Here is an 18,055-nt window from a genome sequence, read left to right on the forward strand (position 1 = left end):
ATCGAGGTACGATCAGTTGCACACCCTCCCAAGAAGAGAATATTTATAGCTCAGGGTTGAGTTGCGGGGTCCTTGTTGCTCCTTGAGCTTGGTTGCTTCCTTGTAGACCAGGGGTGTCCAAACTTGGGAACTTTAAGACTTGTGGACTTCAACTTCCAGAATTCCCCAGCCAGCATGGCTGGCTGGGGAATTCTGCAAGTTGAAGTCCACAAGTCTTAAAGTTCCCAAGTTTGGACACCCCTGTTGTAGACGTTTCGTGACCCAACTAGGTAACATCATCAGTGGGGTTTGCTCTCTGTGTCAGGCCTGCAAGCCATCTTTTCTTTTGGACCTTAGGCCTGCCACACTTTCTATTATTCCACTATGCATTTTCTATTGTGGGAAAATGGGAGGGGGGATCATACGGAGTTGGGCAAAATGTAGCCATAACAAAATTCTTTCTAGAAAGCCAAGGTCATCTTTCGTCTCTGCCCCTGGCCGGAACTGGATGGGTGGAAGCTGCCAGCGTGGCAGTGGAAGATTGGACCATGTGATGGGACTTGTGGGTTAGGGGACAGGATGCTTATACACAAGTGGCTTGACCCATTAGTGGTAAGAACCAAGTAGCTCTTGGTAGTTCCCCCCCTTTTTTAATGTTTTCTTTATTTTCTTTATATTGCTTCCATTTCGAGTGTGGTCTCTGGGTTTTAGACAATCAAAACCCACATATCGGTTATAATATTCATCACAATGCTACTAGTAATATAGCAATGCAATTATAATAGTACATAACATCTTCATCATCAAATTCTCTCCACATTCATTTCCTCTTCTTCGTATCTCCTTTTCTCCAACTTCTGTTTCTATTCACTAACCATTGATAAAACACGTCCCAAGTCAGAAAGTATTCAGTTTCTTCTTTATCCTTAATGATAAGCATTAATCTATCCATTTCTGCACATTCTAATATTTTCTTAATTACACACTCATCTGATGGTATTTCGTCATTTTTCCATTCTTGCGCAAATACAATTCTATCTGCAGTTAATATATGTCAGGGGTGTCCAAACTTGGGAACTTTAAGACTTGAATTCTGGGAGTTGAAGTCCACAAGTCTTAAAGTTTCCAAGTTTGGACACCCCTGACATATGTAAAACCAGATATATACTGTAGTCTTTTTGTCATATTTTTCCTTTAGAATGCCCAGCGAGAATATCTCAGGTTTCAGGTCAATATGCTGCTTTATCATTTTTTCCAACCAAGTGTGTATTTTCATCCAAATTTGGGGGGCTTTTAGGCAAGTGGCTCTTGGTAGTTCCTTGATAAGGCTGTTAAGTCAAGCCACTTGTATAGAAACAAGAGAGCAAACCCCATTCTCCTCTAACACTGATGATGTTATCTAGTTGGGTCATGAAACGTCTGCAGGAAAACCATCAAGCTCAGGGAGCCCCAAAAGACCCCAGACCACAACTAAATTCATCTCAAGACCTTGAGACGTTTGACCTCATCCTGACACCAGAATTATGCCTCCAGGTTCAGACCATTCTTTCCAAACTGGCTCCCTCCCTCCAAGTGTCTTGGACCACAATCCCCATCAGCCCCAACCAGATTGTCGGAGAACTGAGTGCACAGCACAACAGGGGTGGCGACTGATCTACATCCCCGGTGTGCAGAAAGGATAAATTGTGTATGTTGGGAATGGTAGTGGGGAGAAGACAGAAGTCAGAGAAAATAAAATAAGAGTCCGGAAAAGAAACAACAAGAAAAAAAGGCAGATGGAGATATTCGTAACCTTTGGATGGGCAGCTGTCCTACTTTGAGGCTTCCTGGGAGGACAAAATGCAAGTCCTTGGGTCTCCCACCTCACCAACCCCCCACCCCACCCCTTTCTGGTCACAGCGACCCCCAACCCTGGGGCCAAGTTCAATACAGTAAAGATGAAAGAAGGCAGAAATACAAAGAACAGCCACAGCCATTCATGCTGTTGGGGGGGGGAAAAAAGAACGAACAGAAAGAAAAAGAAGGAAGGAAAGAAAGAAAGAAAGAAAGAAAGAAAGAAAGGAAGAAAGAAAGAAAGAAAACCAGAAGGAAGAAAGAAAAGAAAATAACGATAAAGAAAACCACCTCATTCTTTTTTCTTTTTCTTTTTCTTTTTTAAAAAAGCAAAGTTTCATATTTTATTGCCAGCCAGGATTGGTGCTGTTCCTGGTGCAACCGTGAAGGGAGACAATCCATTAAACTAAAACCAGCACTCGCAAAAGCTCCCGGTGGCATGATTGTGCCCCCCCCATGCCCTCCGTCATACTTTCTTTTGGGGGTGGGGGAAGGGAGGAGTGGAAATGTTGTGACAGTGAATGATGGGATAGGGAAGAGGGAGGAGCGAGGGGGAAAGGTCTCCCTCAAAAAAACCACAGTCGTGAAGTCGTCCGGTGTGTTTTTCCTCCCGTTCCATCCAACCCCGAGCCGCAGCATTGGACGCTCGCAAACCCCACATCCCTTTGTGGCTGAACGTCCACACCCTGCCAGCCGATGCCGGTTACCGAACTTACAATGCCAGGGAGCCACGTTTTCCTCACTAAGGAAAATGCCATGTTTCCAAGTTGGGTAAGGAGAGAGGTGGCATTCAACCAGTTGGGATCGGTTTCGCCCGCTTGGGATCAGTTGGGATCGGTTCTACCGGTTGGGATTGGTTAGATAGCGGACAACGAGGGTGGCCCCGCTCCCTCGCCCCGGCTCTACGGCATCCCATTTAGGCCCTTTTTCCACCAAAGGTGTATGCGCGGAAGACAGCCGTACTCACATTCGCGAACCGGTAGGGAAGGTAAGTCAATACCACCCCTGGGTAAGGGGGACAGCCTTAAGAGAGAGTCAACAGGCAGACTGGTGAATAGCCGATTGTTCCCGCTCTCACCCTTTGAGCCCAGCATGCACTCCTCGAAACGCACCCCCAAGGACACTTGCGTTGCGTCCCGCGATAAACCAGGCGCAGCCACACAAAAACCTCCCCACCCTCCTCTCTTTGGTACCCAGAAATGCGCCTGGTGAGCCTGCAGCCAGAAAAAGTTAGCCCCTCGCTTAACTCCTAAGGGTCAAAAGCCATTGAAACGCAGACAGTGTCCAGTTTTGCTCTCCCCGGTGCCCTACCCCGGTCACCATTCCACACCTTGGCCCCCAGCTGTTGTGTCTCCTGCCTGACCGTCATCCCTTCAGAGAATTCTGGGTAAGAAAAGGGACACCTACTAGACTGCAGCGTGCGCTCCCTGACCTCCGATGTCGGGGCTCCAAGGCCCAAAGCTGAGCGAGCCGCCAACTGGAAGACGTATTCCGTGTTGGGGTTGAGGTCTTTCACCAGGAAGAAAGTCACGGGGTCAAACGTCTTCAGAAACTGCAGAGCGGCAGACGGGTGCGAGTGTCGGCAAGCCGAACCAGCGCCAGAAGCAAAGGACAGAGGTAGTTTAGTTTAGTTTACTTTATTGCCGTCGCCCCCCCACCCCATGCAACTAAATTAAATGCCATCTTCAGGGTACATTATAACTATAAAAATAAAACATTCTATACAATTGAACTGAAAACCATAATATTGCATTGATGTTGCACTATACAGTAGAATATGCACTATACAGTAGAATACAGTACAATATAGTTACTGCCCTGGGACAGAAGCTGTTTTTTCAGCCTGTTTCTCCTTGCTTTTATTGCCCTGTACCGTCTGCCAGAGGGTAATAGTAATAGTAAAAAAAAAAAGGGTGCCCAGGATGAGATGGATCTTTAAGAATGTTAAAGCGGAAGCTATATAAGCTCTTCCAAAGAGGGGGGTTGTGGCCCACTAGCAGAGCTGGCAGCAGATTCAGACAGTGAGGAGGGTTAGGGAGGAAGATGGGCCAGTCCTGGAGTCTGGGGGAGGCTCTGATGAGGGCTCTGTGTAGGAGGCAGAGAGGGGGCCAGGGCCGTACGCCAGTTATCAGCTGCCTTCAGAGTCAGACATCAGTGGGGCAGAAGAACAGCTGGAGCCTGTTCCCGATGTCCGCATGCTTGTTTGTTTGTTTGTTTGTTTTTATTGGATTTATATGCCGCCCTTCTCCCAAAGGACTCAGGGCGGCGTACAACATTAAAAAACACACATCCCGAAAGTTAAAAAGAAATTAAATACATATCCAAAAAAACAAACCCAATTTATAGGACAATAAGGGGAGAAAGGGGAGGGGAATTTGCAGGAGACCATTCGTTCATTTAATTAGTGTGAAGATTTGTTCGTGGCTCTCAGAGACTCCTTACCAAGTATTTTCTCCTACAGCTTTTGCGTTTGGAAGATATCGGCCTGGCAGCTCTCCAAGCCTGATAAGGTCTGTGGTTGTAAATACACCCCTGAAAGACTGTTTGCCCGGATTTTGGAGGATGTGAATGAGAGGAATTCACATTCGCTTAATAAAAAGGGCTTTTGTCGGTGCAAGGAGTCTGCTTTATGATTTGGTGAAGCCTGGGTCAGAACAAGGGGAGTGGGCAACCCATGATCCTCTGGGCAAGGACGTTAACCCTCCGGAGGGCTCTCCTATCTGCCACTGTTGGCAAACCATAGGTGCAGGTATGAATGTGAGGCATGGTCACTCCCGGGATTCCTTGCAGCAGATTCCCATTCCCAAGAGCGGACTCACCTCCGGGGTTCCTGGTTTGTTGCTGATTTCTTTGTAAAGCAGCTCGTACTTCAAAATAATGTCCTGGCGGGGAGGACTCCAGGTTAGTAAAATTGTGCTCTCGCTCTTCGCTTCGGCTCGGAAATTCATCGGTTGCCCGGGAACTAGTGAAGATAAGAGAGGGGAGGGAGGGTAACGCAGAACGGTTGTATGTGAGAATAGGTGAGGAGGAGACAGAAGACAACTGAATTGAACGGATAGTCCTCGGCTTACAGCCAAAATTAGAACAGAACAGAATGAGCTGGAAGGGACCTTGGAGGCCTTCTAGTTCAGCCCCCTGCTCAAGCAGGAGAACCTACACCAATGTTGCCAAACCTTTTCGGCACTGAAACAGGGGCGCACACGCACCGGAAGAGCAGCCACCTGGGGCGCATGCACGCCAGGAAGATGATCTTCCGGTTTCTGGGATGCGCACGGGCCATCTGGCCTTTCGGTTTCTGGCGTGCATGCGTGCACGAGGACCAGCTGGCATGCGTGCTTGCGTGCGCTGGAAACTAGAAGATAATCTTCCCGGCGAGCGCATGCACACCGGGTGGCTGTTCTGCCAGTTTCCAGCATTCCCGCACATGGGAACACCAGCTGGTCGGTGCACTGGAACCCGGAAGAGCAACGGGCGACGGCTCGTGTGCCCGGAGAGATGGTTGCGTACGCCACTTCCGGCCATAGGTTCGCCGTCACGGACCTATACCATTCCAGAGAAATGTATTCATTCATCTTCCATTCATTCTAGATTCCGTCTCTTTTTGGCTGACAGATATTCCTTAATTATTCTATTCCTATGACATTCAACTCTCATAGTTAAAGTTAATACTCTGGCAAACTAAAATCTATCCCACTACAAAAATGGACACTCTTGAAAACTAGTTTAATGGTTGTTGAGCAGTGAAGTGGCTCTGAAGACAATTTGGAGGACCAAAGGAAGTGCCATACTAGATTATCATCTATCTATCATCTATCTATCTATCTATCTATCTATCTATCTATCTATCTATCTATCTATCTATCTATCTATCTATCTATCATCTATCATCTATCTATCTATCTATCTATCTATCTATCTATCATCTATCTATCTATCTATCTATCTATCTATCATCTATCTATCTATCTATCTATCATCTATCTATCTATCTATCTATCTATCTATCTATCTATCTATCTATCATCTATCATCTATCTATCTATCTATCATCTATCTATCTATCTATCTATCTATCTATCTATCATCTATCTATCTATCTATCTATCTATCATCTATCATCTATCTATCTATCTATCTATCTATCATCTATCTATCTATCTATCTATCTATCTATCTATCTATCTATCTATCATCTATCTATCTATCTATCTATCTATCTATCTATCATCTATCATCTATCTATCTATCTATCTATCATCTATCTATCTATCTATCTATCTATCTATCTATCTATCTATCTATCTATCTATCATCTATCTATCATCCATCCATCCATCCATCCATCCATCCATCCATCCATCCATCCATCTCTATCTACTTACCTACCTACCTCCGGTCACTATAAATAACTCCAGCTTGGGTACACACACAATACTATTTTCTCCTTCTATTTTCTCTATAGCAACCACCTAGTGAGGTGGGTTGGGCTGACAGAGAATGAAACCCATTGTTTCCCAGCTGGCTTTCAGGCCTAAGGTGGGATTAGAACTCACTGTCTCCTAATTATTGGGCCAAAGTCACCCAGCTAGCTTTCATGTCTAAGGCGGACTAAAACTCACATGGTGATTGGCCCAAAGTCACCCAGTCAACTTTCATGCCTAAGGCGGGATTAGAACTCACCACCCCCTACTCACTAGGGCCTAGTGATTGGCCCAAAGTCATCCAACTGGCTTTCATGCTTAAGGCGGGACTAGAACTCCCCATCTCCTGGCAATTGGTCCAAAGTCATCCAGCCAGCTTTCATGTCTGAGGCAGACTAGAACTCCCCATCCCCTGGTGATTGGTCCAAAGTCACCTAGTCAGCTTCCATGCCTAAGGCGGGACTAGAACTCACCGGCGCCTAGTTATTGGCCCAAAATCACCCAGCCAGCTTTCATTCCCAAGTCAGGACTAGAATTCCGTCTCCTAGCCCAGCACCTTGACCACTAGACCAAACACAACCTCACCTCCTTGTTGGGTCTTCACTTGGATGGGATCTGAGAGCGGGCCGTCCCCCACGGACGTGAACGCCAAGACTCGCACGGTGTAGGTCTCATGCTCCAAAAGGCTCCCGACAGTGGTCAGGAGGCTATCGTCCACGTTGTGTTTCTGCCAGTTGTTGACCGGCTGATCGGGCTCCATGGTGTAATATACCCTGTATCCCCGGATCTGACCGTTCGGCTCCACCGGTTCCTCCCACTGGATGATCATGGTCGAAGCGCTCAACATCCGGCCCTGAACATTTCGGGGGGCGCTGGCGGGTGCCTGCTCCCCCGTACGGGTCACAACGGAATCGCTGTGGGGGCCCTGCCCAATGGTGTTCACCGCCGACACCCAGATCTCATATTCTGAGTTGGGACTAAGCCCCCCAATGCTGTAGCGGGTCGTAGTGATGTCCTCCTTGATTTGATACGGCCCGTCCTGACTCTTCGACTTATACTCGATCACGTAATAGGAGACAGGGTCCGGATTTCCGGAGTCCCAGGTTATGGTGATGCTGGTGGCAGTGGTCTCGGTGACAACAGGGGTGCCTGGAGCTTTGGGAAAGGCTGAGAAAATGGGAAGAATTGACTGAAAAGAAATACAGTCATGCCCGCGGCACGCGCTATGTTTCCCCCTAATGGGCTGGTGAGAGCACCGGCCGTGCGGCGCAGGGGGACGGCATGCACTGAAGAAGAGGGGCTGAAATATCCCCACGCTAGTTAAGTGAAGTTTATGAAGCTTTTAAAATAGCGTTATCAACTCACGAATAGCAATAGCGATAACACGTAAGGCTTATATACCGCTTAGCAGTGCTTCACCGCCCTCCCTAACTGGTTTGTAGAGTCAGCCTCTGGCCCCCCAACAATCTGGGTCCTCGTTTTACCCACCTCGGAAGGATGGGAGGCTAAGTCAAACTCGAGCCTGGTGAGAATCGAACTACCAAAATGCCAGGAACAGGCAGTCAGCAGAAGTAGCCTGCAGTACTGCATTTTAACCACTGCGCCACTCATGACAGAAAATGTTCAGCTCAGTAATTGGCATCAGTAATGTGTGTCCGGAAGCCAAAAAATGGCTGTATGCTTCAGTGGTGGGTTCCGGATCCCGTTGTAACCGGTACGGTTGCAACGGGCCCCGCCGTCCTCCACATGAACACACACAATGTGTGCATTCTACACTCCAGTGATGCCTCTGCGAGCCTCCGCGATGCTCCAACTGCTTGGCGGAGCATTGCGCAGGTGCTGTACATGCCGTGCGCGGAAGCGCCAAAGAGTTTAAACACAGGTAAGGACGACGAGCAGGCGGATGGGCCCTCCGGAGCACCGTACCGGAACAGTACCCGGTGCTCCGGGCAGGCACTGGTATGCCCATACCGGGGCGTACCGTCTGCAACCCACCACTGGTAACCCTTGATTTACAACCACAATTGTGGCAAAATTTATATGGCCGAGCAAGCTATTTGTTAAGTGAGTTTTGCCCCACCTTTCTGGCCACAGTTCTTAAGTGAGTCACTGCAGTGGCTATGTTAGCAACATGCTTGGCCACTGGTTCATATTTCAGATGGTTGCAGTGTCCTGGGGTCATGGGATCACAAAAGGGGATCCCATGACCCCCAGGACACTGCAACCATCTTGAATATGAACCGTTGGCCAAGCATGTTACTAACTGAACCAATGATGTGATCCCCTTTTGTGACCTTCTGGCAAGCAAAGTCAACGGGGAAGCCAGATCTACTTAACCACCATGTTACTAACTTAGTAACTGCAGCGATTCACTTAACAAAGGTGCCAAGAAAGGATGCAAAATGGGGCAAAACTCAGTTCGCAACCGTCTCGCTTAGCCACATAAATTTTGGGCTCAGTTGTGTTCGTAAGCCCGAGGACTGTCTTTATTTGTTTAGTAACTTAGGCAGTCACTTAACGATTGCATCTGGGAGGGCCAGGACAACAGTCGTTAAGCAAAGGGATCACTTGGGTGTCTTACTTAACAACTGCAATGATTTATGTCGGTAATGGACCAACTCTGGAGCCTTAACTCAGTGGCCCTCAACGTTTTGGGTATCAGGGAGCGAAGGTTATTCGTGGACCGGAGGAAGCATGGTTTTGCATGTTTCCTGCATCCCATGGATGGGTCTTTGCTTGTTTGTGTGTCCCGGTTTCTGGCATGCCATGGACCAATGATGGTTCAATGACTGGGGCTTGGGGACCCCTGCTTTAAATGACTCTTTCCCTTCCATCAACCATTCACCCCACTGCCAAATTCTATTGATTTCCTATCCCTATGGGTAGTCCTCGACGTACGACTGCAATATACCTTACACATCACAGTCGCAAGTCCCGAGAGTCGTTATTACAACCTTTTCTTGTGTATGACAATCGTGAAACAGACAGTGCCATGGTGCTAAAGCGACCACCAGGGTCGTTATACAAACGCTGCCGTTGTTAAACGAATCCAGGGTTCGCTGTGAGCTCGGTTTTGCCAAAAGCCGGAATGAACGATATTTGGCAAGCTGGGTGCAAAAGGCAGGGGCACGGGATGCTTCAAAGGGCCATGAAGGCAGCTACGAAGGGTCGGATGGTTGGAATTTTGGGAGCAGGTGGTAAGGAATCCCCAAGGTAGGTCTGGCGTAACTTCGAACGGCCGCTAAACTAAGTCACCGGTCGTAAACCAAGGATTTCCTGTGTAATCTTTATTCCTTTGTTTTTGCTGCCTCTTGCAGTTGGGGCAATAAATGAAACATCTGCTTTCAAACATTTTGCAAGCATCCGTGATGTTCTAGAACAGTATTTTTCAACCTTGGGCACTTTAAGATGGGTTGGATTGCCGCTTTGCTGGCTGGGGAATTCTGGGAGCTGCAGTCCACCCATCTTAAAGTGCGCCAGGGTTGAGAAAGACAGTTCTAGATTGTTAACTAATGCTGGATCATCTTGGCCAATATTCCTTTTGTTTTTTCTCTTGGGCCGTTCCAGAAATACAGATGTTAATATAGCACACCTCTGGTTTCCTTCAAGTCAACACACAAATACACCCAGACTCTTTCCTGCACCAGGGCAGACGAGACGCCCGTTGCTCATTTACTCTGTCAAATGCTTTCTCACGCTCACATTACCCAGGTGGACAGGACCTTGGAGGTCTTCTAATGCAACCTCCCCAAAGGCCGCACCATGGTAGCATGCCTGAAGAGCCCACAAACTGGCCACAAACCTACGCAAAAGTACACGGGAGGCAGGCATGCGTCTTGAGGATATGAAGGCACGAAGCAAATGAGACAGACTGTGGTTGCGTCTGGACCTTTTTTGCAAACAGCATGGCTGCAGGAGGGGACATCATGCAAGGCCCCCACCCACCCAAGGAGCCTTTGAGGGCAATTCTGGAACACATGCAACAGGTAGATGTCACATCATGCAACAATGCTCTTCTCGTGCATAACTCTGTTTCCCCCATGTAGGAAGTGAGCCAGAATTCACAATCCCCCAGGAAAATGCAGAGGCAGACGACAGGATGCATTTGAGATATATTGGACGACAGGTAGTCCTCGATTTACAACCATTCATTTAGCGACCATTGGACGTTACAACGGCGCTGGAAATATGGGGCTTACCCTCGCTCCTTTCACTTACAGTACAACCGTTGAACCATCCCCATGGTTACGCAATCATAATCCAGGCGCTTGGCAACCGGCATGTATTCACGACGGCTGTAGCACCCTGGGGTGATGTGCTTGCTGTTTGGAACTTTTCCAACAAGCGAAGTCAACCGGGGAAAGCCAGATTTGCTTCGCGACCGCAGGATTCACTTAACAACTGCAGCAACGCGGCAAAAAAGTTCGTAAAATCGGGCATGGCTCAGCAATAGCACTTAGACTTATATACCGCTTCACAGTGCTTTTACAGCCCTCTCTAAGCAGAGCCAGCCTTTTGCCCCCAACAATCTGGGTCCTCATTTTACCAACCTCGGAAGGACGGAAGGCTGAGTCAACCTCGAGCCGGTCAGGATCGAACTACTGGCAGAATTAGCCTGCAATACTGCATTCTAGCCACTGCGCCACCACAGCTCCAAGGCTTAAAAACCGCCTTGCTTATCCCCAGAAATGCTGGGCCCAACTGCAGCCGTAAGTCGAGGACTACCTGCAGAACGTCCGCGAGCTCCAATCCACATAGCCAAAGGCAAGGCGTGATCAACATTGCAGTCCCAAACACGGGGAAGGCATTCGATTATCTATCCCCGGAATCCTAAACCAACAGGATTCCAACTTGCAAAATCAACGCATTCAGTTCTGCCGATCGACAGAAGAGACAAGATGGGAGTCAAAGCAGATGAAAGGGGAAGGAAATGGCCACCATGCAACAGGAAGACGCGGGGGATCTAGGTTAGGGAGAGATTGGCTCACCTAACCAACATCCCTTTTTGGTCGGAAACGACATTTTCAACCCAGCAGTTTTGTCCAATGAAACTCCCCAGATGCCTGGGAGTTGTCATGTGGTGGAAAACGGCTGTTGTTCAAGCTCAGCTCCGCCATTGGGAGGAATCAAGAACGAAGATCACCAGGATCAAAATCAGCCAGTCGGAGAGCAAACCCGATCAAGGAATGGTGCACACTTACATTTGACGGTGATCTGGGCCACGGCTTCAATCACGCCCAGACTTGACATGGCGACGCATGTATAGTTCGCGGAGTCTTTCACGTCGGTCAGCTCAAGGACGTTGCGTCCCACCGGCATGTCGTCTTCCGGCGTCAAGTCTTCGGCCCCTTGCATCCACTTGACGTACGGCATCGGGGAGCCCACCGCCACGCAGGTGATGTTCACATTCCCGCCCGGCATGATCTCGTGGCTGGTGGGCGGGATGGAGAACCGAGGAGCCACGCGTCGCACTGCGGACGAAATGCACAGCGGTAACAAAACAAAACGGGAAAGAAAAAAAAAGAACAAAGGAAACAAATAAAAAACAAAGGAGGAGAAAAAAGAGAGAAGAGAAGAAAAATAAAAGATAAAGGACGGGAAAGGGGAAAAAAGAGCAGAAGAGAATTTAAATACAGGTGGGGAGGGGGCGGGGCTCGAATTACTTGCAGTTCCTTCATTTTCAAAATTAAAAAAGGCTGAAATTAAAAAAAAAAAAACTTGTCGGAATGCCAAAGAAACAAATCAAGAAAGGAAGGGCGGGGAGGGGGGGGAGGGGGAGGGAAAGGGGGAAATAAACAGAACTTCGAAAAGAATTTACTTTCACAAACGATATATATAGATATATATAGAATTTATAAGACATCAAAGCAATATTTCATATCAACAGAAGTTCCAATGATCGGGTTGAGACCTGTCATCACAGCACAAATATAGACACAAAAATTTATTAGCAATTTCTCATCTTTGGAAAAAGCAAAGAGAGGGCTCAAACACGTCCGGACGGGGGGTCCCTCCTATGTCTTGGCATTTGGGGGGGGGTTGTTATCCATGTCCCGCCACTCCAACCCCGAGGACATGGCCACCAATAAGAAAAAGTGGACTTTGTTCTGCATTCCCTTTAAAATCTACGACCTGGTTTGGGGGAACAGAAAAAAAAAAACCCTGTATAAATAATGGGGGGGGGAGGGGGAGGCTCCATCAAAGCCTACCTCCTAAATAAAAAAATGGAAGACGAGGGGAATGGTTTCTTAAAGGTAGTCCTCAACTTAACAACTATGTTTTTAGGGACCGTTCTATGTTACAACGGCACTGAAGACAGTGACTTCTAAACGGTTCTCACTCTTACGGCCGTTGCAGCATCCCCATGGTCAGGGATCAGCAACCTGTGGCTCTGGAGCCACATGTGGCTCTTTTATCCCTCTGCTGCGGCTCCCTCTCGCTGGTCGGTTCCACAATTGATAGGGCTTTCGGTTAGGACAGGTAGAGGAGAAAGGACGCCCCACTAGGAGGAGACTCTATGGTGGGGGAACCGGACTTCCGGTTGGCTCCACAATTGATAGGGCTTTCGGTTAGGACAGGTAGAGGAGAAAGGACGCCCCACTAGGAGGAGACTCTATGGTGGGGGAACCGGACTTCCGGTTGGCTCCACAATTGATAGGGCTTTCAGTTAGGACAGGTAGAGGAGAAAGGACGCCCCACTAGGAGGAGACTCTATGGTGGGGGAACCGGACTTCCGGTCGGCTCCAGAATTGAACGGGGGGCTTCCGGTTAGGACCTTTGTGGCTCTTTGAGTGTTTAAGGTTGCTGACCCCTGCCCATGGTCATGCAATCAAAATTCGGATGCTTGGGAACTGATTTCCGACAAGCAAAGAAACCAGATTCACTTAACAACAACCTAATAACTGCAGTGATTCACTTAGCAAGGGTGGCAAGGAAGATCGTAAAACGGGGCAAAACTCACTTGAGAACGGTTTTGCTCAGCAGCAGAAATTTTGAGCTTCATTTTTGCGTTGTTTTGAGAAATTCACATTTGTACACCTGAAAAAATTTGGGAAAGAAAACTTCCGAAACCAAATATCCTGTTGGTTTAGATGGCCATTATTTGAGGAAATGTCTATGGATATTCTCAGCCACCCAGGTCATGACTGTCCCAAAGTGCTTTTTTTCCCCCCAAGAGGCAAGTGGACTTTCTTTCTTGGTTTTTCCTTGAAAACGTTTCGCTTCTCGTCCAAGAAGCTTCTTCAGCTCTGACTGAATGGTGAGGAACGGAAGGATTTATGCTCCTTGCAGACAGCTGGTCCTTTGCATCCTTTTTTGAAAGCCGTTGAGGCCGCTTGGAGGTTTATCGGTGTCCTCAGGGTCGCCTGAGTGGTGCAAATGGGTGTGGCACCTTCCTGGAACTGCTGAAAGGACTGTGTTGTAGACTGGAGATAGATGGTGTCCTATTCCACCAACCCACCCCACCCCTTTGAAATTTTGATATAGATGGCTTCTTTGACCCCTCTTTCAAGGCAGTGGTCCTCTCTATCTAAAATGTCTTCAAAAGAGCGGCCTTTGTCCTTTAAGTGTAGGTGGACGGCTGAATTGTCCTGATGGGTTTGTTCTCCTACGTCGTGCCATGCGTTTGCGAAGTGGCTGTTTTGTTTCCCCAACGTACAGAGCTGCAGGTGGCTCACTGCTTTGTACTGCATGTACCACGTTGCTCCGTTTGTGTCTGGGTGTTTTATCCTCGGGGTGGACAAGCTTCTGCCTGAGTGCATTCTTGGGTTTGAAAGGTGCCCACCTATGTTGCGTTGGCTGAAGATCCTCCTGAGCTTTTCCGATATTCCTGCAGCATATGGAATGACAACATTGCTTCGTTTATTGTTCTCTTTGTTGTCTGTTATGGAGAAGCTCCTGTTGGGTCTTTGTTGAGATTTGATGAAGGCCCATCGTCTCTCTCCAGTCTACAACACGGTCCTTTCAACAGTTCCAAGAAGGCTCCGCAGTCCACACCCATTTGCACTCAGGAGACCCCGAGGACACAGACAAACCTCCAAGTGGCCCCAATGACCCTCTAAAACAGGGGTCCTCAAACTTGTTCAACAGGGGGCCAATTCATGGTCTCATAGACTGTTGGGCGGGCGGTGGTGGACCAGCTGCGTGGGTGTGGCCAGGTGGTTGTGTGACTGGGTGGGTGTGGCCAGGTGGTTGTGTGACTGGGTGGGTGTGGCCAGGTGGTCGTGTGACTGGGTGGGTGTGGCCAGGTGGTCGTGTGTCTGGGTGGGTGTGGCCAGGTGGTCGTGTGACTGGGTGGGTGTGGCCAGGTGGTCGTGTGACTGGGTGGGCTTGGCCAATTTAGCAGTCCAAACAATACACACAAACTTTAATTTGTTTTGTTCCTGAGGGCGGAAAGCAGGTTAGTGAAGGGATGTGGCTGTCTTGGGGTGTGTATGAGGGAATGTGTGTGTGTGTCTGTGTCTCCCTCCCTCCCTCCCTCTCTCTTTGGAGGCCAGGGAGGCCAAAAATGGGACATGCAGAGACCCCGGAGGGCCAAAAACGGCCCCATTTTTGGCCTCCATAAGGTAGGTGGGGGCTGGCGGGGCGATGTGGGCGGGGCAGCCTCATGGTCCTGCACGGGTCGGATTAATGACGTATCTGGCCCGCGGGCCGTAGTTTGAGGACCCCTGCTCTAAAAAGGATGCAAATGACCAGCTGTGTGCAAGGAGTATAAATCCTGCCATTCCCCACCAGCTAGAACTGAAGAAGCTTCTTGGATGAGAAGTGAAGCGTCTTCAAAGAAAAAAAAAAACCAGAAAGTCCAGTTGCCTCTTGAAAAAGCACCTTTGGGACATTATTTGGGACGGGATGATAAGACAGTTGTGCTTCACATCTGGATATGCAGTCCCTCCTGAGGGTTAGGCACGGAGCCCTCGACTGACAGCATTTAGCTGCTGTTTGAAGTTACAGCGACACTGGGGAAAGTGACTTGTGGCTGGTCCTCACACTTACAACTATCGTAGCATTTCCCATGGTCATGTGATCAAAATTCCAGGGGCTCGGCCACCGGTATGTATTTACGATGGTTGCACCATTTTGGGGGTCCCCTGATCACCATTTGTGACCTTCCTAACTAGCAAGTAAAGTCAGTGGGAAAAGCTGGATTTGCCTAACCATCCAGCTTAATATTAAATGATCCGCTTAATGACTCCATGGATTCACTTAACAACCATGGGGGGGGAAGCTCCTAAAAATCAGGCATGACTCACTTATCAACCACCTTGCTTGTGGTCATAAGCCGAGGACTACCTGTAGTCTCTCACAGCCAGCCTAGCTTGTTGTTTTTTTTTAATTCTCCTGGCCTTGTGACCAGATGCAAAAAAAAAAAATGGAACCAAAAGGGGCTGAAATCCTTTATAGCTTGTCCTCACTTAGTGACACCAGCAACTCAGTCGCTAAACAAAACCGCTGCAAACGGTCACTAACCAAGACAGCTGCTAAAGGAGGACGACCTGTAGCTATGGTTAAAGCTAGGTGCTCCTATTTTCCTGAAATGCTTGTGGGTGCAAAAAACAAACAAACCCCAAGGTGAGCAGGCAAGGGTTAAAGGGCCTTGCTCTCTACAGGTACCCCAAATTTAGCCCCCCCCCAAAAAATGGAAGAGAATGCATATAGAAGGGGGAAAGCCCTCTCCCCTACCCCACCTACCCACCGTCCCCAATAAGAAGGAGAAGCTGCAAAAGGAAGGCTGCGTACGGGAAAGGAAAGGGAAAAAAAAGATAAAAAGATGAGAAACTCTAATCAAATTTTTGTGGTTTTGGGGTATATACACCCTAACGAAGCTTCTTGGAAAAATCTAACATGATTCCATTGATAGATGCAGCTTTCAGAGGTCATGCAAAGGGAGAAGCAGAAGAGGAGAGAAAAAGGAAGAAGAGGGAGAGAGAGAGAGAGAGAGAGAAAGAGAGGAGAAGGAGGTGTAGAACAGTCGAAGTTATTAATTGGGCTGCTAGCAAACGCCCATGAGGTTAGGGGAAAATGGGGTCTGGGGGGAAATTAGAGAGAGACAGAGAGGTTAGGGATACGGGGAGAAACCCACTTTTAAAAATGCTGCATACTCTGTTTCTAGCTGATGTGATCCAATGTGCTGATCTAACATTGGCACATCACAGCCCTGCCAGAATAATAATCATAATCATAACAATAACCATAACAATAAAAGAGAATTCATAAGAATCCAAACCAAAAAAAAAAGGGGTGGGGGGTGGGGAGAGGAAACGAAAAAGGAAACGGACACAGGTCGGGGGGGGGGGGGGGGAAGACGAGAAATACACAAAATGACCACAATGGGGGTTTGCATGCAGAGACTATCGGATGCACCTCGCCGGAAGGATGAACGGGATGGGAAGAGAGAGAAAGCACTGTTTTGTGTGGATCCATTTTTCGCACAGACACAAACGCGCGCACGCGCACGCACACACACACACACAACTGCACGCCAAAAATGATGGGCTAACTCTACTGGTCGTAAAAGAGGGTTTGGGAACATTTTCGACATAGGGGATCCACCCATTTAGTTATCTTTTCTTTCTACCGTCTGACTCCTTCTGGGTTTACTGGGATGGAACTGGGTTAAGAGAGTCCCTTGTTCTGTCTCGAAATAAGCCTTGGTTTAAATCCAGCCAAATTCTGGATAATTTCAGGTTCTAAAATGATTGCTGTTTGCAAAGCACGTTTTCCCCTAACCAGGATTTAATAAAAAACCAATGATGATGTTTGCATTATTAGGGAAAACAATGGGCGATGTTTGCATTATTAGGGAAGACAATGGGTGGGCCTGCATTCTGCGTTGCTAGAAAGTTTTTTGGGGCGACTAGAGTGTCAATAAATTAAGAAGTTGGAGGACCAATTTCATTGATTTAACCTTCCTTGTTGGGCAAAGCTAGCCAGGAATGACCTTGAGGATCAGGAGGAACTGAGGCTAGCAAAGCAACATTAGATAAGAGGTGGCTGAGCCCTGGTTAGCTAAGAGGTGTGGGGACCTTGGTGCTGTTCTCTTGAGCTTGTCTGTTTTCCTGCAGACGTTTCATTACCACGCTAGGCAACATTATCAGTGCAGGAAAACAGCTCTCTGTTTCCATGCTCTGTTTGTACATTAGAGAAGAGGTGTTTGAGCCCCAGCCAGGAAAGTAATGCAAGTAATATTAAAGGATGGGAGGGGGAAGCACATTCCTGTTGCAAAGTGCTTTTAATTACACCCGTTACAATAAAAGTAGCTCTGGTCTATATGGTACTGGTTTCCTAGTCTGGCCTACCTTGCAGGGCTGTTGTTGCAGGCAACACTGAACTAAGAGGGGTTAATTCCTCACTAAAAACAAGGCATTCTCCTCTGTTCTAAAGTCACTGGGGGGATGAAATGGAGAATCACACCAACTTCTGGAAACCTTGCTTAATCATTTGATATTTTTTTTCTCATCTGAATTTAACTCTAGGAAGGAGAGAGAAAGAGGAAGAGGAAGAGAGAGAGGGAGAGAGGAGGAGAGAGGAAGGAAGGAAGAAGACGATGAGGACAAAGGAAGGAAGGAGAGGAGGAGGACAAGGAAGGAAGGAGAGGAAGAGAGAGGAAGGAAAAAAGAGGAGGAGGAGGAGGACAAAGGAAGGAAGGATACAAAATAGAGCCACAGGAAAACAGTGCCACCCATATGATAGATGAAAAGGGAAAACCGAAAGGAAGGAAATTGGCGGAAGACTTGCTGAAGGACGAGGAGTTTGAAAAAGGCACACAAGGAAAGAGAGTGAATTCAGAGAGGGGACAAAGCAGATGGAAGAGAAGGGGAGAGAGA

At 48.0% G+C, this 18,055-nt stretch overlaps 1 protein-coding gene across 1 annotated transcript in view; it reads right to left on the reverse strand.

The window, feature by feature from the left end:
• Positions 1-18,055, reverse strand: part of PTPRS (protein tyrosine phosphatase receptor type S) — a 242,388-nt gene that overhangs the window by 95,043 nt on the left and 129,290 nt on the right. The window contains exons 7-10 of the mRNA XM_081960707.1: positions 11,435-11,704; positions 6,819-7,400; positions 4,632-4,774; positions 3,220-3,364 (exon numbers count right to left, since the gene is read on the reverse strand). Coding sequence (XP_081816833.1) covers positions 3,220-3,364; positions 4,632-4,774; positions 6,819-7,400; positions 11,435-11,704 — 1,140 coding nt within the window. The remainder of the gene's footprint in view (positions 1-3,219; positions 3,365-4,631; positions 4,775-6,818; positions 7,401-11,434; positions 11,705-18,055) is intronic.

Source organism: Natrix helvetica, assembly GCF_964273705.1.
Source record: "Natrix helvetica genome assembly, chromosome: 1".
Lineage (NCBI taxonomy): Eukaryota > Metazoa > Chordata > Lepidosauria > Squamata > Natricidae > Natrix > Natrix helvetica.